This window comes from Schistocerca piceifrons, chromosome 10 (assembly GCF_021461385.2).
Source record: "Schistocerca piceifrons isolate TAMUIC-IGC-003096 chromosome 10, iqSchPice1.1, whole genome shotgun sequence".
NCBI classification, from domain to species: Eukaryota; Metazoa; Arthropoda; class Insecta; order Orthoptera; family Acrididae; genus Schistocerca; species Schistocerca piceifrons.
The window spans coordinates 85316088-85338756 of NC_060147.1; the positions used below are offsets into that span (position 1 = coordinate 85316088).

The 22669-nt window shown below is 40.0% G+C and overlaps 1 protein-coding gene across 1 annotated transcript in view; it reads left to right on the top strand.

Annotated features, from left to right (window-relative positions):
• The window catches only part of LOC124718790 (5'-3' exoribonuclease 1), a 181578-nt gene that overhangs the window by 58728 nt on the left and 100181 nt on the right, over positions 1–22669 (top strand). The window contains exons 13-15 of the mRNA XM_047244397.1: positions 554–665; positions 10640–10818; positions 16950–17113. Coding sequence (XP_047100353.1) covers positions 554–665; positions 10640–10818; positions 16950–17113 — 455 coding nt within the window. The remainder of the gene's footprint in view (positions 1–553; positions 666–10639; positions 10819–16949; positions 17114–22669) is intronic.

Below are 22669 nucleotides of genomic sequence, written 5' to 3' on the forward strand. Positions count from 1 at the left end.
GGTAATTTTCATAATTAACACTAATCTGTATTACATATAAAAATTTACAAGTAAGAGAGAAAATAAATTTTTGTTGTTAGAAAATCTATGGTTTAGTTTCAAAAATGTTAAATTTTAATACTTCCACTGAAATGACTGAAAATATAGTCTGTGAACAAGACTGAATTTAATTTATTTTCATTTGGAATTATTATGTATAAAAACTCTTATTCTAGTTGTGATTAAGACTATAATTTATACTTAGGGCAGTTTGTATATAAGGTAAATGTTGAGTGTGTTGAAACTAGGAAGAATTGCGGTGGTGATGGTAGGTAGGTCAGTTGAAGAGGGGGAGGCGGAAAGGAGTATACTGTACTGAGGTAGGTGAGACAGTAAGGGGCCACCAAGTTGCCATAGGGTGACGACCACAGAGCTAACTGCTTTTCTGCCATATTTGCACATCAGAGCTGGCTTGACAAATACTGGATAACATGTCAGTGGAATTTATTTTCTAGATGTTTTCATAAAGATGCTAAAGCTGTGACAATTTGTCTTTTCTAATTTGCATTCACAGGAGGAATTGCTGAAAGCGATGGCTCCCTACGAGTCTCAGCTGACGGAGGAGGAGCGGAAGAGGAACACTCCCGGCCCGATGCTAGTGTACAAGTACACAGACGACGATCTTGGTGCGTATGTATGTGAGGCGTGTGGAGCACAAGTACGGGGTGGTTCAGAATGATAGAAGAGATTTCAATCGTTTATTACAGACAAACTGTAAAAGATAGAAATACATTGCACAAGCCACTGGATAGAGAGAGGTTCAAAGTTTTGACACAGCTGCACTGTTGTGTGTTGCAACATGGCAACTACACCGCAAGACAAATTATTTTGTGTGTCTGAATCTGCAAAAAGTCAATAAGTCCGTAGCTCGTGGTCTAGTGGCTAGCATTGCTACCTCTTGATGATGGGGTACTGGGTTTGATTCGTGGCCGGGTTGAGGATTTTCTCTCCCCTGGGACTGGGTGTTTGTGTTGGCCTCATCATTCCGTCATCATTCATGAAAAGTGGCGAGATTGGACTGTATTCAGATGTGTACGGCTGCTGATGACAGTACAGTTAAGCAAAAAAATGTTTGTGGAGAAAATATGATGCTGGCATAATGTTGGCTGTCCAGTAGTGTTTACAAGTATTAAGTGGTTAAGTTTCTTGCACCAGGGCACTCTATTCAGCGGATTTGAACGGGTAAACGAGTAAAAGTTGTAACAATTTGTGCCTATCTCCTGCCGCTGTCTAGCTCTATGTGTTGTGGTGGCTAATGGGACTGACTAGGTTCATTTGAATGAAGATATGACGAATCACAACCATTTTCAAACTGTCTCTACTGTGCAAATGCAGTTTCATTGTTGTAATCATCGTGACACTTTTATAGAACCATATTTAGCATGTTTCGGTGTATGGCCACATGGAGTGCTAGTTGACACCATCATTCATTTTGTGTTACTCAAATGTTTTTAGTGTAAACACAATGCCAGTTACGTATTGTATTCATGCTGAGCAAAACGTATTTCGAGAATTTATTCTTGTTATCAAGTGCAGTATTTACGTATGTATTTTTTCTGATGTTACATAAACAAACAATGTGAGTGATAGTTTACTTTTGTGTGTGTGTGTGTGTGTGTGTGTGTGTGTGTGTGTGTGTGTGTGTGGTTTTCTACATAACTGATGAGGCACAGTACCTGATAACTTCAAAAAGACGAGTACAGTGCAAGAGACGCAGAATAACACATATTCAGACACTATGCAAAATACTTATTTACATGTTTGCACTTGACAACGAGAAAAAAATTCTCAAAACACGTCATGCTACGCATGAAAAAATACGTAACTAGTGCAGTATGTCATTATTTAAATAATGAATGACAGCTGCAGGCTTTCCAAAAACATCGATTATGACGTTTGAAATTAAAAATTCTCAAAACGCGTCGTTAAGCAGGACAAAATACGTAACTAGTGCAGTATTTCATTATTTAAATAATGAATTACAGCTGCAGGTTTTTCAAAAACATCACTTATGACATTCGAAATTAAGTCAAATGTTTCCACTTGCCAAACAGTTATCAATTCAAGTTACATCAGCGGTTTTTATTAGATTATAAATCTTTATTACGTTATAAAAAAAGTCCCTGACAGGTCTTTTTATGCCTGTTATGTACATACATCATACATAAAGTACAAGGGAGTATCCTGTACGTAACTTTTACAGCTTAAAACATTATTTCCCACATTTTACATTTTCTCGCATTTTACACCATTTTTTTGAAGTCCCTTGAAAAGTGTAAAAGCGGGGTTTCACTGTACTACTGTGCAATCACTGCTTCATTCGTCACATCTCTTAAATTGAATCCCTTGCTCTCCAGTGCCTGAGGAGTATTCGACACCACTTCCATAAGTTATCCAACCTGTTGACATCCTACTGCTGACTCGGGCACCACTAACCAACCCCTGTCTTACACGCAGTGTTCCTCCTTGTCCACCCCACATAGCACATAAACCCTGCCTAGCTGATATTTTCAATTTGGCACATCCCAAGCAAATCCAGAATCAAAACATTCCCGTAACACGGTTGTTGACGTTTGCACCAAAACCATTGACTCCACAGAAGCTTCAGACGTATCCACCCACATTTAATCATGCTGGACTTGTCAAAGACCTCTCCTTCTCCCGATCCCTGCAGTGGAAGCTCTCCTTTGCCACCAATCCCTTCAACCAAAACCAAATAATGCTAACAGTGAACTCTGCCACTCCCAGTTCACACTACCATCCAGCTGTGTCTTTTCCCCATCCCACTTAAACACGTGCTGGTCACCTTCCAGGATTTCCTTACCTCCAACTTAGCCCCAACATCCTTCTCCAGGTCCCTTCCCCAGAATACCAACCTTCCAACAGAAGAAAGAATAGCCTTACACAGCCTCAAAACAAATCTTGACCTAATCATCCTACCAGCAGACAAAGGTTCCATCACTGTTGTTATGAGTGGTGATGATTACCTGGCAGAAGGCCTCCGCTAATTATCTTACTCCTTCATGTGTAGACTCTGCCAGAGTGATCCTATCCTAGAAGTCCACCACAACCTCCAGTCTCTACTTAAAGTTTTAGGCCCTTCCCAGAACCCCTCCCCGAATCCATTTCCCTACTTACCCCTCTGACACTCCACCTGCCCACATTCTACATGCTTCCCAAAATCCACAAACCCAACAATCCTGGATGCCACATTGTGGCTGGTTATTGTACCACCACTGAAAGAATTTCAGCCCTCATTGACCAACACATCCAACCAATTGCCTATAATCTAGCTTCCCACGTCAAAGATACCAACCATTCCTTCACCGACTGCCCGTCATCCTCACCTCTTTACCTCCTGGATACCCATTCGTCACTGTTGATACCACTTCTGTACATACCAACATTCCTCGTGCCTCTTGTCTTACTGCCATTCAACACTACCTTTCCCAAAGTTCTTCAAACGCCAAACCCACTACCTCATTCCTCATACACCTTATTAACTTCATCCTAACTCACTACTACTTATCCTTTGAAGGGAAGGTATACAAACAAATCCATGGCACAGCCATGCGCAACTGCATGGCGCCCTCCTATGCTAACCATTCTATGGGTCATCTAGATGAGACTTCCCTACCCTCCCAAAACACCAAATCCCTAGTCTGGTTCAGGTTCATTGATGATATCTTCATTATCTGGACTCGGAACCCAGACACCCCATCTTCATTTCTTCACAACCTCAACACCTTCTCTCCCATCCACTTCATGTGGTCTTCCTTAACCCAGCACGCCACCTTCCTAAATGACCTTCTCCTCTCTGATGACTCCATATACACCTCTGTCCACATCAAACCCACCAACCACCAACAATACCAGCATTTTCACAGCTGTCATTCCTTTCACACCAAAAAACCCCTCTTATACAGGCTGGCCACCCGGGGTCAGTGTATTCTCACCAAGGCCTCCACAGACAAACACTGTCCCTTAGACAAAGGCCACAAACAGATCTCCTGTGCGATTTCCCGCTCATATCCCCAATCCTCCCACCTTCCTCAAGAACTGGCCACTCCGTATGCCACTTCCAATCTCAACCCCTTGTCACAGGGAAGATCCAGGTGAAAGACCTACCTAGTCCACCCACCTAGCATTTCCTACTACATAGGCTTATCTTACCACATCAAAGGCAGGACACCTGTGAAAGCAGCCATGTAATTTACCAGCTTTGCTGCAATCATTGCACAGCTTTTTATGATGATGATACGACTACCAGCTAGTTGTCCAGCAGGTTGAATGGTCACCACCAAACTGTGACCAACAGCAAAGTAGACTACCCTGTGACACAATGTGTAGCTGAACATAGCATGCTTGTTTTCAATGGCTGCTTCACTACCTTATCCCAGTAGATCTTCCCCTCTTATCACCAGCTTTTCTGAATTGCCTCATCCTACGGTAACATACTGTTCCCACATCCTCCACCTAACAGTTTCTTCTTCTTTTGCCCTATCATCTCCTCCCCATTCTCGTCTGCCATCCTCTTTGTTTGTCACCCCTCTGCCAACGAACCCACCCATCTTTTCCCACTACTTTCCTTTTTTGCTCGTTTTTCCTCCACGTCCCTCCCCGCAGTCTCATGACACTGCACCTGTTGGTACCCTAGTCCCTACACACTCCGCCAGACATCATTCCTCTCTCCCCTTGCCCATACACTGCTATTCCTTGTCTTTCCCCACAGCATGATAGTTACATTCTGGCCCGAGCTGCCAGAATTGGCAGTCATGTGTGTGTGAGGTGTGCTTGCTTGTGTGTATGAATATTGTGTGCCTCTCTTTCGTTGAGGAAGGCTTTGGCTGAAAGCTTCGTGTAGATGTCTTTTAATTATGCCTGTCTGCAACTTAACATGTCTTCTTTACGGTAAGTAGCAACCTGTCTTTTCTGACATTGTTGATACTCATAGCTACCCCTATTTTTCATTGTAAACTTTTCAAATTTTGTGCAGTGTCTTCCTTAAATGTGAATATCACAATAAGTAAGACCATTCGGGATATAATGGACACTTCACCATGAAGCTGACACATAAAGTTGTAAGTACTGTAAAAAATAAAAATTTTTACGGAATAGTTTCTGTAAAATTGTTTGAGGAAAAATGATAGGACGTACACCTTGATTTTGTCAGTGCAGTGCATTGCTAACCAACGCAATGAATGTGGACAAAGAATGTTTCTTTCATTCCATCTAGCCCGAGGCAGCAAGAACGCGCCAGTTGGTGTTGCCACCCAGCTGCCACTGTGTGGTGCCTCATTGGATAATGAAGCGATGTTTTCCACACTGGGTCAATCCACACTATTACTGTGAAAACATTTGTTCACAGTGTAATGTGTGCGAATACACATTTCATCTGAATAAACCACTGGTCATTTTAAACCTGATCCTTCATTAATTTGTAGTAGTTTAATGTAGTCTGCTTTTCCTGAGACTGTAATATCATTTGCACATGACGACTCATTTATTGCAGAATCTTTGACCAGGTGAGAATTATGCTGCAGTAGTTTGAGGAGCATGACAGTGATATTGCATTGATGTCATGGCTACCAAATTCAACTGGTATAAATCTGTGACATTGTCAGGTGTCAGCTCCACGACCAGAAATCACCAGCCTGTAATTTACAGGAATTGCATGACTTGTGTCTAGACATTTGATGCCACATACCTCCTGAATCCTATCGAGGACTCGTCAAATCTGTATTATGTATAATCACTGCTGTACAGTGTTCCAGAGGTGGACATGCTGTTAACATGTTCTGGTCATTGCATGTAGAAATTACAGGCTCATTTTGATTTCGCTAACAGTCGGTATTTAAAAATGCATGACGTCACCCACATGGGTACCAAAAGAAATCTGCTAAGTTTCAGTTACAGGACACAATACACAAATCTAAAGGCTGTAAACTCAACTAAATACTTAGAGATTACAATTACAAATATCTTAAATTGGAACAATCATACAGACAATGTTATGAGGAAAGCAAACCAAAGAATGCAATTTATTGGCAGAACTCTTACAAAACACAACAGTTCTACTAAAGAAATTGCTTACACTGCACTTGTCTGCCCTCTTCTGGGTTATCTCTGTGTGGTGTGTGATCTGCATCATTTGAAGTTGATGGAGAATGTTGGAAAAGTTTGAAGAAGAGCAGTTTGTTTTGTGTTATTGCAAAATAAGGGAGAGGGCGCCGCAGATATGATAAGGGAATTGGGTTAGCAATGCGAATTGGGGTAGCAGTCATTAAAACAAAGGCATTTTTCATTGTGACATGATCTTCTCATGAATTTTCAGTCACCATCTTTCTCTTCAGAGTGTGAAAATATTTTGTTGGCACCTGTCTACATAGGGAGGAATAGTCATCAATAAAGTAAGAGAAATCAGAGCTTGCACAGAAAGATTTAAGTGTTTGTTTTTCCCACATGCTGTTTGAGAGTGGAATGGTAGAAAAATAGCTTGAAGGTAAACCCTCTGTCAGTCATTTATTTTGTGAACTGCAGAATAATCATGTATATGCAGGTGATGTAAATGTTCACTCTTTTGGTGCTTCAGAGTGCCACTAGGTGGATGTTCCTGTTTCTGCGAAGTGCTGTGTGACTTGAAAAACATGTTACAGGCACATTTGTTTTTGTCTTGTCTGTTGTAAAATGAGGCTACAGTTTGGCTGATGAAGAAAATCTAGGTCTGCTTAAAGAATCTGGTTCCGAAATTGACAGTGACGGTTTTGAAATCAGTGACAGTATTTCTGAAACAGATGGTAATCTGCTTTTCTCCTCCATCTCGTAAGCATTATTCACACCAATAAGTGAAAAAAAGTTTGATTTCTGGGGAGACTGCAGCAGTCACTGTGGCTTGACTGGAATGTGTTAAGCAGACAGTCATCATATCTTAACTCATCATTGTATGCTATATATAGCATAATAATTGTCTTACACGGAGAGGTCTGACATAGGGGTTACTGATTTAGATCAAGTTTTGCAAAGATGTTCTATATTGAAAGTAAAGAGGCATATGTTTGAGCTGTTTGTTAGACACTGCCTAGTTTTTGGAAAAATCAAGGTCAAAGTTAATGACAGAAAATAATTTTTTCAATGCTATACATTGAGAGATCATCTAAAAACAAACATTTTTTATTAATGTAATATGTCATCTAAAGTTAATAATGTTAAGAGTTATTAATGTTTTTGTGTTTTTATGCTGTTGGTGAGAATGCGTCATTACTTGTGTCAAGCAGGGTGAGGTTGATTGTCGAACTGTCAAGGCCTTAGACTACCAAACAGCTGCTTTGTGTTTGGTTATTGGCCATGCCTTTGTTTTTGTTTTCTTTTTCCTTTTATATTTTTTTAGCATATCTTGATCATATTGTGATTATCAGAATACCTTTCTTTCCTCTTTTTTAAATAAAACATAGGAAGGTATGATTAATAATCATCTAAGTATATATAATGTATTGACAGTTATTTTCATCGTGATACATAGTACAAAAATACACGTAAAGTTTATTAATGGATAATCCTAACCTATTTTCTGTTTTTGAACGTTCTCGCCATCAGTGGTGTGAAACTGGTTATAGAAACAGACAAATCATAAATATTTCTCGCATCATGGGCAACACGCTAATGAAATATTACCATATTTAGATGTTTTCTGGTACATTAGCCATGGAAAACAATCCTATTCTTATTGCTAAAAGCAGATCCGTCAGATATTAATTTGGGTTCGTTCCAACCGTATAAAAGCATATCTTGAAAAACAGGCATGGACAACTGGTCATGGACCAACGCATGAGTTTTGATAGCACCCACCCTATCTTAAAGTTATCTGCTGTGCTGTGGTGGCTCATGATGTTGACATCATGTGATGTAATTCTTTACTTATATTAAGAAATAAATGTCACACGATCGACAAAGACAGGTTCATTTCAATTCTTCACTTTCACAGTGCAGCTCAGTTGATCATCATCATCTACGAAAGTCATATCATAGTGCATCATGTGTTATGAGGAAAATAACTGTCAGTACATTGTGAGACCTTAACTTTTCCTGGCAAATTGAATGTTCAAATAACTTATGGGTTTGCTGCTGGGTGACGTCGTCGGACACCGCCAATATTTCGACAGGAGCACACCCTGCCATTCTCAAGGCACAAATGCAAGGAGGAAGAAATGTGCTAGGAAATTTAATACCTCAGTTCACAGAGGAGAAACAAGGATGATACCACACACAGAACAAGTGTCAACACAAACAAAGATAACCAACATCAGAAATATCGATAGTTACTGTTAATCAACAGGTGAGGTAGCACTAATTCTGTCCCTCTGTTTTTTGATGAGAGACAGAGCTGGATTCCAAGCAGCATTTAAACAAAATCCACCATCTCTGTTAATAAGGTTGCTTGATAGTTTGATTTCAACAGCTTCCTTAATAACACTATCCCAATAGCTGTATATAAAAACAAAGATGAGGTGACTTACCGAACAAAAGAGCTGGCAGGTCGATAGACACACAAACAAACACAAACACACACACAAAATTCAAGCTTTCGCAACAAACTGTTGCCTCATCAGGAAAGAGGGAAGGAGAGGGGAAGACGAAAGGAAGTGGGTTTTAAGGGAGAGGGTAAGGAGTCATTCCAATCCCGGGAGCGGAAAGACTTACCTTTCCGCTCCCGGGATTGGAATGACTCCTTACCCTCTCCCTTAAAACCCACTTCCTTTCGTCTTCCCCTCTCCTTCCCTCTTTCCTGATGAGGCAACAGTTTGTTGTGAAAGCTTGAATTTTGTGTGTGTGTTTGTGTTTGTTTGTGTGTCTATCGACCTGCCAGCGCTTTTGTTCGGTAAGTCACCTCATCTTTGTTTTTATATATAATTTTTTCCCACGTGGAATGTTTCCTTCCATTATATTGATATCCCAATAGCTGGACGTACAAGCCAGAATCTCCGGGTTGTTGTATTTCATAGGATGACCGGTGTCAAGGCAATGTTCTGCAATAGCGGATTTGCTCGGCTGTTGTAAGCGTGTGTGATGCTTATGTTCAATACACCGGTCTTCCACAGTCCTGATTGTCTGACCAATATATGACATGCCACAACTGCAAGAAATACGATAGACCCCAGCCTTACGCAAACGAAGATCATCTTTTACGGACGCCAACAGGGTCTTAATCTTAGAAGGTGGTCGAAAAACACATTTCGCATCATATTTCCGCAAAATATGGCCAATCCTGTTGGAAATGCTTCCTGCGTAAGGCAAAAAGGCCATAGACTTAGGTGCCACTTTGTTGCTATCGTCACTCACCTGTTGCACAGAAGGCTGATAGTGCAACGCAAGTTTGATCTGCCTCTCACTATAACCATTCTGATGAAAGGTGATTTCGAGATGTGATAGCTCAGCTGCCAAACTTTCAGGGTCTGAGATAACGTGTGCCCTGTGAACCAAGGTACGAAGTACTCCTTCACGCTGAGCTGGATGGTGACAACTATCAGCTCGCAGATACAAGTCGGTGTGAGTAGGCTTCCTATAAACAGAATGTCCCAACGTACCATCAGTCTTCCTTTTGACCAACACATCGAGGAAGGGAAGGCATCCGTTCTTTTCCACCTCCATAGTGAACTGAATATTCGGGTGGATTGAATTCAGGTGTTCCAAAAACTGGTTTAAATTCCCACTACCATGAGGCCAAACAACAGAAGTATCAAACTTCCTGGCAGATTAAAACTGTGTGCCCGACCGAGACTTGAACTTGGGACCTTTGCCTTTTGCGGGCAAGTGCTCTACCAGAGAGAGAGGTTTCTCTTTTCACCTGCTTTCCTGCTCTGTGAACTGAGGTATCAAATTTCCTTGCACATTTCTTCCTCCTCGCATTTGTGCCTTGAGAATGGCAGGGTGTGCTCCTGTCAAAATATCGGCGGTGTTCGACGACGTCACCTGGCAGCAAACCCGTAAGTTATTTGAACACTGTCAGTACATCATATATACATGTTTGATCAGTAATCACAGCTCCCAATGATTTACCCCCAAAAAGGAAAGAAAGCTATTTCCATTAACAGAATATTATTAAATACAATGAAAACAATATCAGATCGAAAAAAGCGGCATGACAAGAATCAAACGCAAACCACCAGTTCAGTATTCTAATGCCTTGTTTGCTTGACTGCCAACCTTGGACTGCTTACCACCCCAAAAGATGAGTACCCAAGCCAAATAATAAAAACACAAAAATGTTAATAACTCAAACACTATTAACTTTGGACCCTGTAATATATTAACAAAAAAATTTTGACTTTGACAATTTTTCAATTTATAGCTGTGAAAATACTGTTTTCCATCATCAACTTTGATCTAATTTTTTTTTCAAAATCTAGGGAGTTTCTAGCAAAAACCTGAAACATTTGTCTCTTTATTTTCTATGTAGAACATCCTTGCAAAATTTGATCAAAGTTGGTGATCCACATGTCGGATCCTCTCCTTGTTAGTCACACTTCAGTTGTTTGCAGAATATTGGTGTGGATGTAGCAGACCAGCATATGCTCAGTGTAATGTAACAGAATTTTGCTTGCAGGTGTGTACGAAGCACCAGAATATTTCCCAACACTGGAGACGAATCACGCAAAAGTTATCGAAGTTTGGCGAGATGAGCTTAATGTGGAGAAGAAAGATCTCATCAAGGGACTCTGGCCTGGTGTTAAGCTGGATGTTTACTATCCTGGCTTTCCTACCATGAAACACATCCCACACAAGGTGAGTATTGGCTTTCCTATGATGAAACACATCCCACACCAGATTAGTATGTATGTATATTTGGTAGTTACAGCATTTTCCAGTTCCAGCCTCCTGCATGAAACATAATGTTAATTAAAAGTGTGAAATTGCTAGAGTGACTGAAATATTGCTCTAAACTGTGAATCTAGAAAGACATAATGTGCAGGAAAAGTATTTGACTCAGTACTGCGGCAGCATTTATTAAAGAAAGTTCAGTCTTTTGTGGTATCAAACAAAAACTGTGAATGGATTGAGGCTTTGTTGGCAGGTAGATGCAGGGTATTATATGGGATAGAAAGTCATTGGCAAATATATAGAAGTAACTTAAGATGTGCTGCAGGGAGCTTTGCTGTTTGGCTGATGTGATCAGTTGTAACCTCAGACTTTTTTCATATTATGAAGTAATGTAAAATTAAGTAGTCTCTGAAAAAAGCTGCACAAATATCCAGTTACAATTTTAGAAAATTTCAGAGTGATTGCTTTAAATGTTCAGAAATGTTGTTCTTAACAAAATGCAAAATTGTAGTATCCTATAACTACAGTTGGAATCAGTCAGGTCATAAAAATACGCGAGTCTAACAAATTGTGGGAGTACGAAATGGAATGATGACATGTGGCACAGGTCACAGACTTCAGGCCATTGGCAGCATACTGGGAAAGTGAAGTCAGTTTACAAAGGAAATTGGTTGCAAAACACATGTAAGACCCATCCTATAATAGTGTACAGGACAGGATTAACAGGGAATATTGTATGTACACGAAGAAGTGCAGCACAAATGGTCAGGTGTTTGTTTTATCTGTGGGAGAGGGTCACGAAGATCCTAGAAAACCTGTATTGACAAGTGCTTGGAGATAGATGCCACTTATCCAGTGAAGACCTACTTACAACGTTTCAAGAGCAAGCTTTAAAAGATTAACCTCGGAATAAATTACATCTTGTTATGTATCATGTCCAGATGAGATTATATTAATTATGGCACACACACACTGGCACTTGGGCAGTTATTCTTAAAGTGGTCTGTACGTGACTGGAACAGAAAGGACCCCTATGTGTGGTATGATATGCAGTACCCTCTGCTATTTAGTTAATAGATGGAGGTGTTTTTCATTCTTATATTTGTTAACATGATTTTACTAGGCATCTTTCTTGTCTGTCTGTATGTTCAGTGCAAATTTTGCAATCGATTGTAAAATAACTTGCCAATGAGCTACTTGAAACTGTCAATATGACCCAGAACTGGTGACCCGAAAATATTAACTCAGTCTGGTGTGTAGTGAATTGTACTTTTGCTTTCTGTTTGTCTTTCTGTCTGGTACAAATTTTGCAATTGGTTTGAAAGTAACCTTCTGATGAGCTAGAGACTTAAAACTATCAGCATATTTCAGAACTTGATTACAGTGCAATATTAACTTGCTTTCTTGTCTGGTGTGTGGTGGAGGGTACTTTATATACCACTGCTGGAATGTTCAGAATGTTTCACAGTAAGAATGAATACTGGGAAGCCTGTGTATGAGCTCAAATTTTCCTAAATTTTACCTTCTCAGTCTTTTTCGTAAGGTACGTACAGGAGGAAGTGTGGTATATTGGCTGCCTCAGGTGAAAACAAAATTAAATAATACTGAAATTTACCAAATGTCTGTTGTCATTTCATCTGAATATTTGAAAGAGGTTTAATAATTTAAATAAAAAAGCTTTTTACTATAACAGGTTTTCAGAATCGGTTAAAAAGAATAAAATAATTATCTCCCAGCTCCATACAGATTTCTGACCTCATACAGACATCCTGAAAAATTTGTCTTTGTGAATTTTTAATATTTATGACAGTATTTTTGAAATTAAAAATAGCAAATGTGTGGTGCATGCAGTAGGTAGTAGTAAGGCATTTAGAGAGTAGCTGTGTTGAGGGGGGGGGGGGGGGACAGCAGTTCATACTGATCAGTTCATATCATTGGCAGCAGAAAAAACTTGCTAGCGAGTTAGGTTAACTGTTCATCTGTCAGTTATGTATCGCATGTGCCCTACATTTTTCATTTTAGATTTTACAAATATTGTCATAGTTATTAAAAATTTACAAGCAAAACTTTTGTGGGGCTATTTGCATTGGCTTAGGAATCTGAGTGTGGTTAGGAGAAATTATCTTATACTTTCTAGTCAGATTTAAAAAGTCTTACATTAGAAAGTTTTTTGTGAATAATTATTAGGCACTTTCATCATAATTGAATGTTCTATCCCTCTTTGTTTGAATAATGAAGAAAATCCTCATTGTATTTCTTCTGTTCTGTCATGTAGTTATTAACAAGGTGATAAATCTTCTTTTGAGATATAATCTGGGTCCTTCTTTTGAGATATAATCTGGGTGCAGTGTTCAGACATATTCCAAAGACTCCGGAGGACGACTCAGGAGATATTTGTATTCTCTGTGGACAGGGCAGTGTATCATTCTGTTGTTGAGTACTCTATTGAACCCATGTGGCATAAAAAGTGAAGGGAGAGAGGTATGTAAGCTTGTGGTGGACTATCGCCTGATGCATGGCTACAAAATAATGTTGAAAATGCCAACGATTTTATTTGATTGCACCATTGTAAAAGACCCCTAGCCTCGATAATAGTTACAGTGAACTTTATTGTGCACTGAGCAAGTTTCTAGTCACAGTAGAAACAGATGCACTGACTCTTGTGCCAACTAACCAAAATCCATAAAATCAAAAAAGTCAGTTGTGTAGTATTGTTTCAATGTTGTTGGTACATTGTTAGTGATAACTGAAAAATGTATAGTAATGTGGAGCAAGCAATGCACCTCACCTATGAGAAAATAAGAACATGAAGAGAGCACAAAAATTGTTTTACGTGAGGCTAGAAAAACGTACAGAATTCTCTGGGTTGACTTTGTTACCATTTTCAGGTCTGCAAATCTATCAAATGTGTTATAAGCAAATGCAAGCTTCACAGATGAATTTTGATGAAGAAGTCTTCTCGGGATATCATCAGAGTCAATGTGTACTTGTCATCTTCGGGTGAAGTGTCTGGTTCATGTCTAGATCGTATCTTTACAGACACTGGACTGGAGGCTCCTCTGTCTAATCTACAATGGCTGGGTTAATTGGGTGTGTCTGGAAGAGATGTTGCAGACAGTGTTGGGGAGCTCTTGGCATGTTGGAGAGTTCTGGTGCTGTGTGTCTATTCCATCTCTTGCATTTGCCACTTTCACATTGAAGCGCTGTTGACAGATTCTTGCTAGTATTACATCCCATGTGTAGCTCAGTTGGAAACCACTATCCCAGTTGACAAGATCATCATGGACCCATATCTCCACTCCCTCTTTGATGATTGAGTCCCAGAACCCGTTCGTCTGCATGACACCTCTGTCTATTCAAAATCAAACGTATGACCTTTGTTGAGGCTGTCCTCTGTCACTACAGATTAAAGGCAAATGCTTCTCACATGTTCTGAGCAACGCTGTGAAATACACCTTTGCATCTGTCCGATATGTTGCATGCCACACTCACAACTGGTGCTGTAGACTCCATCTATTCGTAGTCCTAGTTTGTATTTCATTGAGCCAAACATATTTTTGGTTTTAGCCAATGAGTGGAAAATGGTTTTAATGTTGTTGTGCTGTAATGCCCTGGCAATTTTGGCTTTGGAAGGAAGGAGCACCAAATGCTTTATATCTTCTTCCAGATTGTCTTATTTCTTCTTCTTGCTTAGTTGCTGAGCATGTCTTACCTGTGTTCTTGCAAAAGTTTCCTTCAGATGCTGCAGCTCGTTGAGTAGAACTTACTTGTCACGTATGTCGTGCAACAGATTTGTGTTGTGCCGGACGGTGCAGCTATTGGTGTTTAGGTACTGGTCTGCTTGTGTATTTTTTTCTACAGTCAGAATGCTCCAGCATGCCATCAGTTTTCCTCCTTATCAGGATATCAAAGAAAGGAAGGCATCCATTTTCTTCTACCTCCATGGTGTACTTTATATTGTGTATGCTGTTAAGGTGGTAAAGAAATTCCTGCAGGTTTTCTTCGCCCTGTGGCCACACTTCAGATGTGTCATCCACATACCAGTAGAACCACACATCTGAAACCAGAGGCGTTTTACTGTTATGTGGATGGACACATGGGGTCTACAGCATGCTTTGTGAATGTGGCAAGCAGTGTATCGGCTAGGCACATTGGTGTATTTTCCTGTGCTGCTCAGAACATGAGACAAGCATTTGCCTCGGCCAAACAGATAAATCTGTAGTGGCAGAGCACAGCTTTAACCAAGGTCAAATAGGATACAGGACGGAGAACACAACACAGAAAAAGATCAGAACACAAGTAACACCCATAGATAAATTTAACAGGTCAAGAATATATGAACTCACATGCAACACTTGCCAGTCAGTATACATAGGACAAACATGCAGAAACTTCAAAACAAGATATTCGGAACATCTCAGAGCTTTAAAAAACAACAGCTCCCATAGCACATTTGCTGACCACCTTATAGCCAACAACCACCAGCCAACCACAATAGAAACAGACTTAAGAATATTAAAACCCACCCACAGCCTATACAGCAAACTGACCATTGAGGAAAACTTCCATATACAGAAGGCAATAGCGGAAGGAAAACAAGTCTTAAACAAATACCTACACTCTGCAAGGGTACACTATTTAATACATTAAAGGAACTTTACAAATAAAAACAGCACAAACCAATAAAGTCTACACACACACACACACACACACACACACACACACACACACACACACACAAAATAAATACACTAAAATCTGCAAAGGTGCATCATTTACACACAAATAGGAATACCATTGTAAAAGACGGCACACACAGCTAAGAAGCACACAGAACACACACACACACACACAGATAAAATGCAAATAAATTTTCAAATTTGGCGCCGAACTCTCTGGTGAACAAATGAACACTGACTGGGCTGGGACACATAACAAAGCACAATCACACTGTGTTCTGGTGTAGTGAAAAGCGTTTTACTATGTTATTTGTGGAAAATACTTGTTATAGTTACGTATGCATCACAACATCTCAGCATGATGCAGATAATGGAAGTGCTTGCCACACGAAAACGTAAGTAAATACGAAAATAGGCGTGAAAGCATCGCGAAAAACTAAATTACACTCTAGAAGACAGGTTAACTCTCAGAAAAAAAAAGAAAAATCTTTCTCATCAACATCGTTTGGTTGTAGATGACAAGCTACCTCTAATAATCAACACACAAGTGGTCCAGAAAATTCATGCTCACCAAATGTAAAGGTATTTACAAAAGAAACGATCTGTTGTTTGAATTAAAAATATGCATAATTTTATAATCATGTAACAAAAATGTTCACATTGCAGAAAAATAAAAATGAAAACCCACTGATGATGGCACAGTGGTGCCGAAACATGTTTGGGTACTGAGAAAAACGGTGTTTTGCATAACTGGCAGACCTCAAATCCAAAAAAAAAAAAAAAAATTTTAATTGCAAACATGCCCAATACAAGGAGCCGCAAATCAAAAAGATGGATACAAGGTCATATGTTTGATCTTTTAACAGACAGAGGTGTTGTGCTGGATGAAGAGATTCTGAGACTCAATCATCAAAGAGGCAGTGGAGGTACAGGTCCCTGATGATCTCATCTAGTGGGATTGTGTAATTTCCAATTGTGTAATTTCCAACTGAGCTTCACATGAGATTTAATACCAGCAATAGTCTGTCAAGAGTGCCCTGATGTGAAAGAGGTGTAGGCAGCAGATGGAATAAACAAGTAGTGTTAGGACACAACACCAGGACCCTCCAGTGTGCCGGGAGTCACCCTCACCACTGTCTGAACACTCCTTCCGGATGTGCTATAGGCTCAGCTGTTACAGACAAGGCAGGGGAGACGGTGATCCAGATTCTGTAGAGATAAAAACTGAACATGAACCTGATGCTTCACCTGAATATGAGGAGTAGGAAATATTATTATTATTATTATTATTATTATTATTATTACTACTACTACTATCAACATCATCATCATCACCATCACCATACAGTTCCAATTTTCTTTATACTGTTAGCGACCCCCTCCACTTCCTTTTGAATAAAGTTATGTTTGTTACAGGCAAAATTGGAGAAGCGTGAGGTCCACGTATTTGACCAGCCCTCTAGAGGTGAAAATATGATTCTATCTATCGAGAACCAAGGCAAACCAGATCCCGAGGAAGTTGCGACGCACCTCCTCGGCAAGAACATCTTTGTGGCGTGGCCTCATTTGGTGGAAGCCAGGTAACACAGGGAAATGATGTGCAGCGTTGCATATAGTTGTAACTTAATACTCTTGACCTGCTTCTACACTTCTAGCCTTGAAGTGAATAAAATGAATGGATCGATGGGGATGAAACTGATGAAGATGAAGATGCAGTGACATGAAGTGATACCAGTGCTACCCATTTGGATATGCTGAACACGCAGTGTAATAAATATGTAGTGAGAACTGAAGATTGTGTTAGACCGGGACTCGAACCTGGGTTTCCTGTTTACTGCCAGCATTTGCCTTAACACTTATTCCCAGTTTATTGGCTCCTTTTAGTGCACAACAAGAGTCCGTGGAGTTGCACGGGCTACCAAAATTTTCTGACTTCACCCTGCTGCTGCATGTTGCACAAAACCAAAGGCAAGTCGATATCCACACATAAATGCACATATTACATTATATAAATGCTACCTATGGAAGCCGAAGCATTCTCTAACCTGTGTGCCTTCAAGTGGTGAAGATATCAGCAGCTGTGCACTTCAGAGCTCTCGCAGTGTGCTGACAAAGTGATTTTGAGAAGAAAGAAAGACCAATCTGGCATGATGGTACAAAGAACATGCGAGTGTTTAACCCATTAATGCTTCGCGTTGCCATATTACAGCGGTACACACGACTCTATTGAATATTTTCCTATGTATACAAATTTCAAGCTAGAATGAAAATGGCGGGGAGCATTTCGTCAAATGCAGCATGCTATTATCAAAGTAATAAGACCGTTGACAGGTGCTGCAAGAAACATGAGTGACGCTTTGGGTGAGTTTATTATTGAGCATATAAATTATTTTATTTTTAGAAACATGTTTTGTAGTGGTATTATAGATATACTACTGAATACAGTAGTATGGTATTAAAAATTTTGCTGTGTTTTGTCCCTTGTGTGTGTGTGTGTGTGTGTGTGTGTGTGCACGCGAGTGCGGGGGGGGGGGGTGACTTGGGTGTAACATTGTGAATAGGGACCACTGCATGGCAGATCTTTCAGTGTGATGTGGTCTAAGTTACCTTTGACTGTTCTTCGTCCAGTGCAGTTGTCTTTTAGTTTTGTTCTTGTGGTCCAGCTACTCCGTACCACAACTGTGCGTGAACTTGTTCTCTTGACTTCGTATCCAGGCAGGGTGATGCTGTAAGAGAGAGTCTCCTTCTTCTTCTTCTTTTTGTTAGACGTCAGACTTCTGACTGGTTGGGTGTGGTCTGCCATGAATTCCTCTTCTGTGCCAACCTTTTCATCTCAGAGAAGCAATTAAACCTATGTCCTCAATTATTTGCTGGATGTATTCCAATCTTTGTCTTCCTCTACAGTTCTTACCCCCTACAGCTCCCTCTAATACCATGGAAGTTATTCTGTGAAGTCTTTACAGATGGCCTATCATTCTGTCCCATCTTTCTGTCAGTGTTTACCATATATTCCTTTCCTCATTGATTCAGCAGAGAATATTCTCATTCTGTACTTTATCATTCCACCTAATTACAACATTCTTCTGTAGCATCACGTCTCAGGTGCTTTGATTCTCTTCTGTTCTGCTTTTCCCACAATCCATGTCTCACTACCACACAATACTGTGCCCTAAACATACATTCTCAGAAATTTGTTCCTCAGATTAAGACCTCCGTTTGATACTACTAGATTTCTCATGTCCAGGAATGCCTTTTTTGCCAATGCTAGTATGCTTTTTATGTCCTCCTTACTCCGTCCCTCATGGGTTATTTGCTGCCTACATAGCATTGTGATCCCCAATTCTGATGTTCAGTTTCTCGCTGTTCTCATTTCTGCTACTTCTCATTACTTTCGTCTTCCTTTGGTTTACTCTCAGTTCAACCACCGAATGACACACATCTTCAATAATAATCTGCTGTATTGTTCAAACTATTTTCATCAATTACGGAGATAGATCCAAATATCTATTAAGTCATAAACTCGAATACATTGATCAGTACATCTGACCACATCGAACTCGACTTAAGACATAAGATTTACAGTCTTCATTTGTCTTGAGTGTTTACATTGTAATATGCCTGTTTTCTCTGAGGTGTTCATGACACCTTCAAGGGGGCATCACCAAGGCCAAAACACACACGTCCACCAAGTGCTACTGTGCTTACCACGTTGCACCTTGCCCATGCTATGTTATCTCACTATGTATGTACCGTCTGCACAGACTACAGATTGGGGTGCACACAATGGATTGTTCCCACAACATAAAATTTTTATAAGAAACAGTGTGAGAATCCTCAGTGAAACAGGTCATTCTCACAAATAACCCATGTTACAATACAATCAAACAATGGAAAGTCCAGGATGGAATGTAACAGTATTATGAAAAGAAAAGTTGCTACTCACCAGCATAGCAGATATGTTGAATTGCAGATAGGCACAACAAAAAGACTGTCACAAATAAAGCTTTCGGCCAGTAAGGCCTTCATCAAAAATACACACACACACACACACACACACACACACACACAAACCACACTGCGAGCAGCAGCACCAGTGCATCTGCATTGTGCCTATCTGCAACTCAGCATCTCCATTGTATGGTGAGTAGCAACTTTCCTTTTCATAATATTGCTACATTCCATGTTATAATACAACTTGAAATAATGATCAGCATATCTTAGTTTGAACATTGCTGTTGCCCTTTGGCAACAGTAGGCATTTGCACTGCTACATTATTTTTCATGTATCATATTTTAGGCCAGGTTTTTTCACTTCCTGAAGTTGTAGACATATTACTAAATGATGATATTACTTGAGGGATTTTTGTGGAGCCTTCAGATGTCAGTGTAGAAATCAGATGAAGCTTCAGGAGACAAGAATGAGGGCAAGTGAATGTGTTATTTCCTATATAATTAACAATTTTGTGATTACCATTTTACACATCACTTACCAGTGTTGAGTATACCATTATAGGCTTGTTGATAATGTATCTTCTTCGCAGTTGAGTGCTAATAAAAGACTTTACTGGGATAGTAATGATGACATGAAGAACTGAGCTCTATGTAACTTCGTGAGGTATGATAGATTTGTACAAATCTGTCGATTTCTGCACTATGATGGTAACACCAAAATTGACCTTAATGTAAGGCTTGGAAAATCTGTCTAGTTATGGAAATGCTAAAGAAGCAGTTTATAGATAATTTTGAACTTGAGGAGAACCAGGCATATGGCAAAAGCATTGTTAAATATTTTGGCCACCATGGTTGTAAGGAATTTATTAGGGGCTAACTAATAAGATTTTGGTACAAAATACAGATTATTAACACTAAGAATGGCTATTTAGTTAATTTTGAGCTCCACCACAGTAAAGGTCCTAAAGAGTAGAGGAAAGTACAATGATGAGGAAAAAAAATCTCAGCACCAAAACAATAATTACTGTAGATAAATGAAATTTTGGGAATACATTTGTGTAAGTAACATATTTAAGTGATTAACATTGCAAGATCACAGGTTAATGTAAGCGAAAAAAGCTATTGCAAAGGTGAAATGCTGGAACATTAATAACCAGTGTAAATGCCAGAATGTTGAATGTAAGCAACATAAGTGCATGCATTGTGTTGTACAGGTGCCGGACGTCAGTTTGTAGGATGGAGTTCCGTGCCTGTAACACTTGGTTGGTCAGTGCAGGGATTGTTAATGCTGTTTGGGGATGATGTTGGAGTTGCCATCTGATGATGTCCCATATGTGCTCAATTGGAGACTGATCTGGTGACTGAGGAGGCCAAGGTAACATATTGACACTCTGTAGAGCATGTTGGGTTACAAAAGCAGTATGTGCGTGAGCATTATCCTGTTGGAAAACATCTGGAAAGCTGTTCATGACTGGCAGCACAACAGGTCGAATCACCAGATTGATGTACAAATTTGCAGTCAGGGTGTGTGGGATCTGCTGTCATATGAAATTGCACCCCAGACCGTAACTTGAGGTGTAGGTCCAATGTGTATAACATGCAGACTAACCTCCTCCTAGCCAACGCATGGCCATCACTGGCACCAAGGCAAAGCCAGCTTTCATCAGAAAACACAACTGACCTCCACCCTGCCCTTTCACAGGGTTCTTGCTTGACACCACTGAAGTCGCAAATGGTGCAGTGGTTTCGGGTCAGCAGAATGCATGCTGCAGGGTGTCTGGCTCGGGATGGTCCTTGAAATAACTGATTTGTTGTGTCACTGTGGTGCCAACTGCTGCTCAAATTGATGCTGTGATGTGCCAGAGCCATATGCTGAACATGATGGTCTTCCTTCTCGGCAGAGCCACGTGGCCATCTGGAGCCTGCTCTTGCGATTGTACATTCTTGTGACCACCACCGCCAGCAGTCGTGTACAATGTCTACATTTCTGCCAAGTCTTTGTTCACTATTGCACAGGGAGCATCCAGCTTCTTGTAGTCCTGTCACATGACTCTGTTACAAACAGAGTGAGATGTTGATAATGGTGTGCTTGTTGCCTTAAAGTCAGTCTTGACTAACATCAACTCACTGCATCCAATCTCAAAAGTAACTAACACTCATGACCATTACAATGTTTGTTTAAAGCAATCCTAATTTGCATCCATATAGTGGCATTACGAACACCACCCTTATGCACCTGGTGCAAAAGTTAGACACCATCTTTTAGATGTAGGAGGACACCTACCAACTTCCATTTATGTCACACAATTCCCAATTCCTCTTTAGTGCTGGATCAACCCCCCCCCCCCCCCCCCCCCCCCCCCCCCCGCCCTCCCCCTTTCCCCAGTTGGTGTATTTAGCAAGGCAGCGAGCCATTTACTGATTTAACTTGATGAAATTCCAGTAGAGAAGAGGGACGTGCAAATTTCATGGATAATCTTTTTTCTGGTTCTGTCCTTTTGTTGTTTTTAAAATTCTCCAGATATTCAGCCATTGGAACTATAAGAGAAAATAAGGAAAAAAGCTCACCTTAAAGTATAGGCTATTTCTCCATGAGGAAGATCTTCGGTGCTGTGACATTGCAATTGAGAGAAATAATGGACTGCTGGATGGAAATGCCATAATCACAGTCATCTCCTCTTCCTGTGAAAATCTTGAGGCCTCAATTAATTGCAGACTATATCATGTACATGAGAGGAACAGACCAAATGGATCAAAATCTGGGATGCTACCAAACTGCAATTCATAGCAAGAATTGGTATTGGCTGCTGTTGACATGGATGCTTGATGTAGCTATGCAAAAGAGTTTGATTCTGTACAATAAATCAGGCGAACCAATAATTTCTCAATTACAATTCAGGAGGGAAATAGCAAATGTGCTGTTATGAAAATCACATTGTATTCAATATACAGAAGAGAAGAAAAAGAAGTGTGCTGGAAGTAACTATGAGTCAGTTGTAAGAACAGTTTGTTCTAAATACAAAGTAGGATTATACATTGATTGATTCATCCTGTTACATCCCCACTATATGTATGGCACTATGGTCGTCTAATAATTCAGTCACTGTTTATATATGTGGTTACTTTTGTCATATCAACATTTTGTGAATGTTGCACTCTAAAGGATTAATTATTATATCTATATA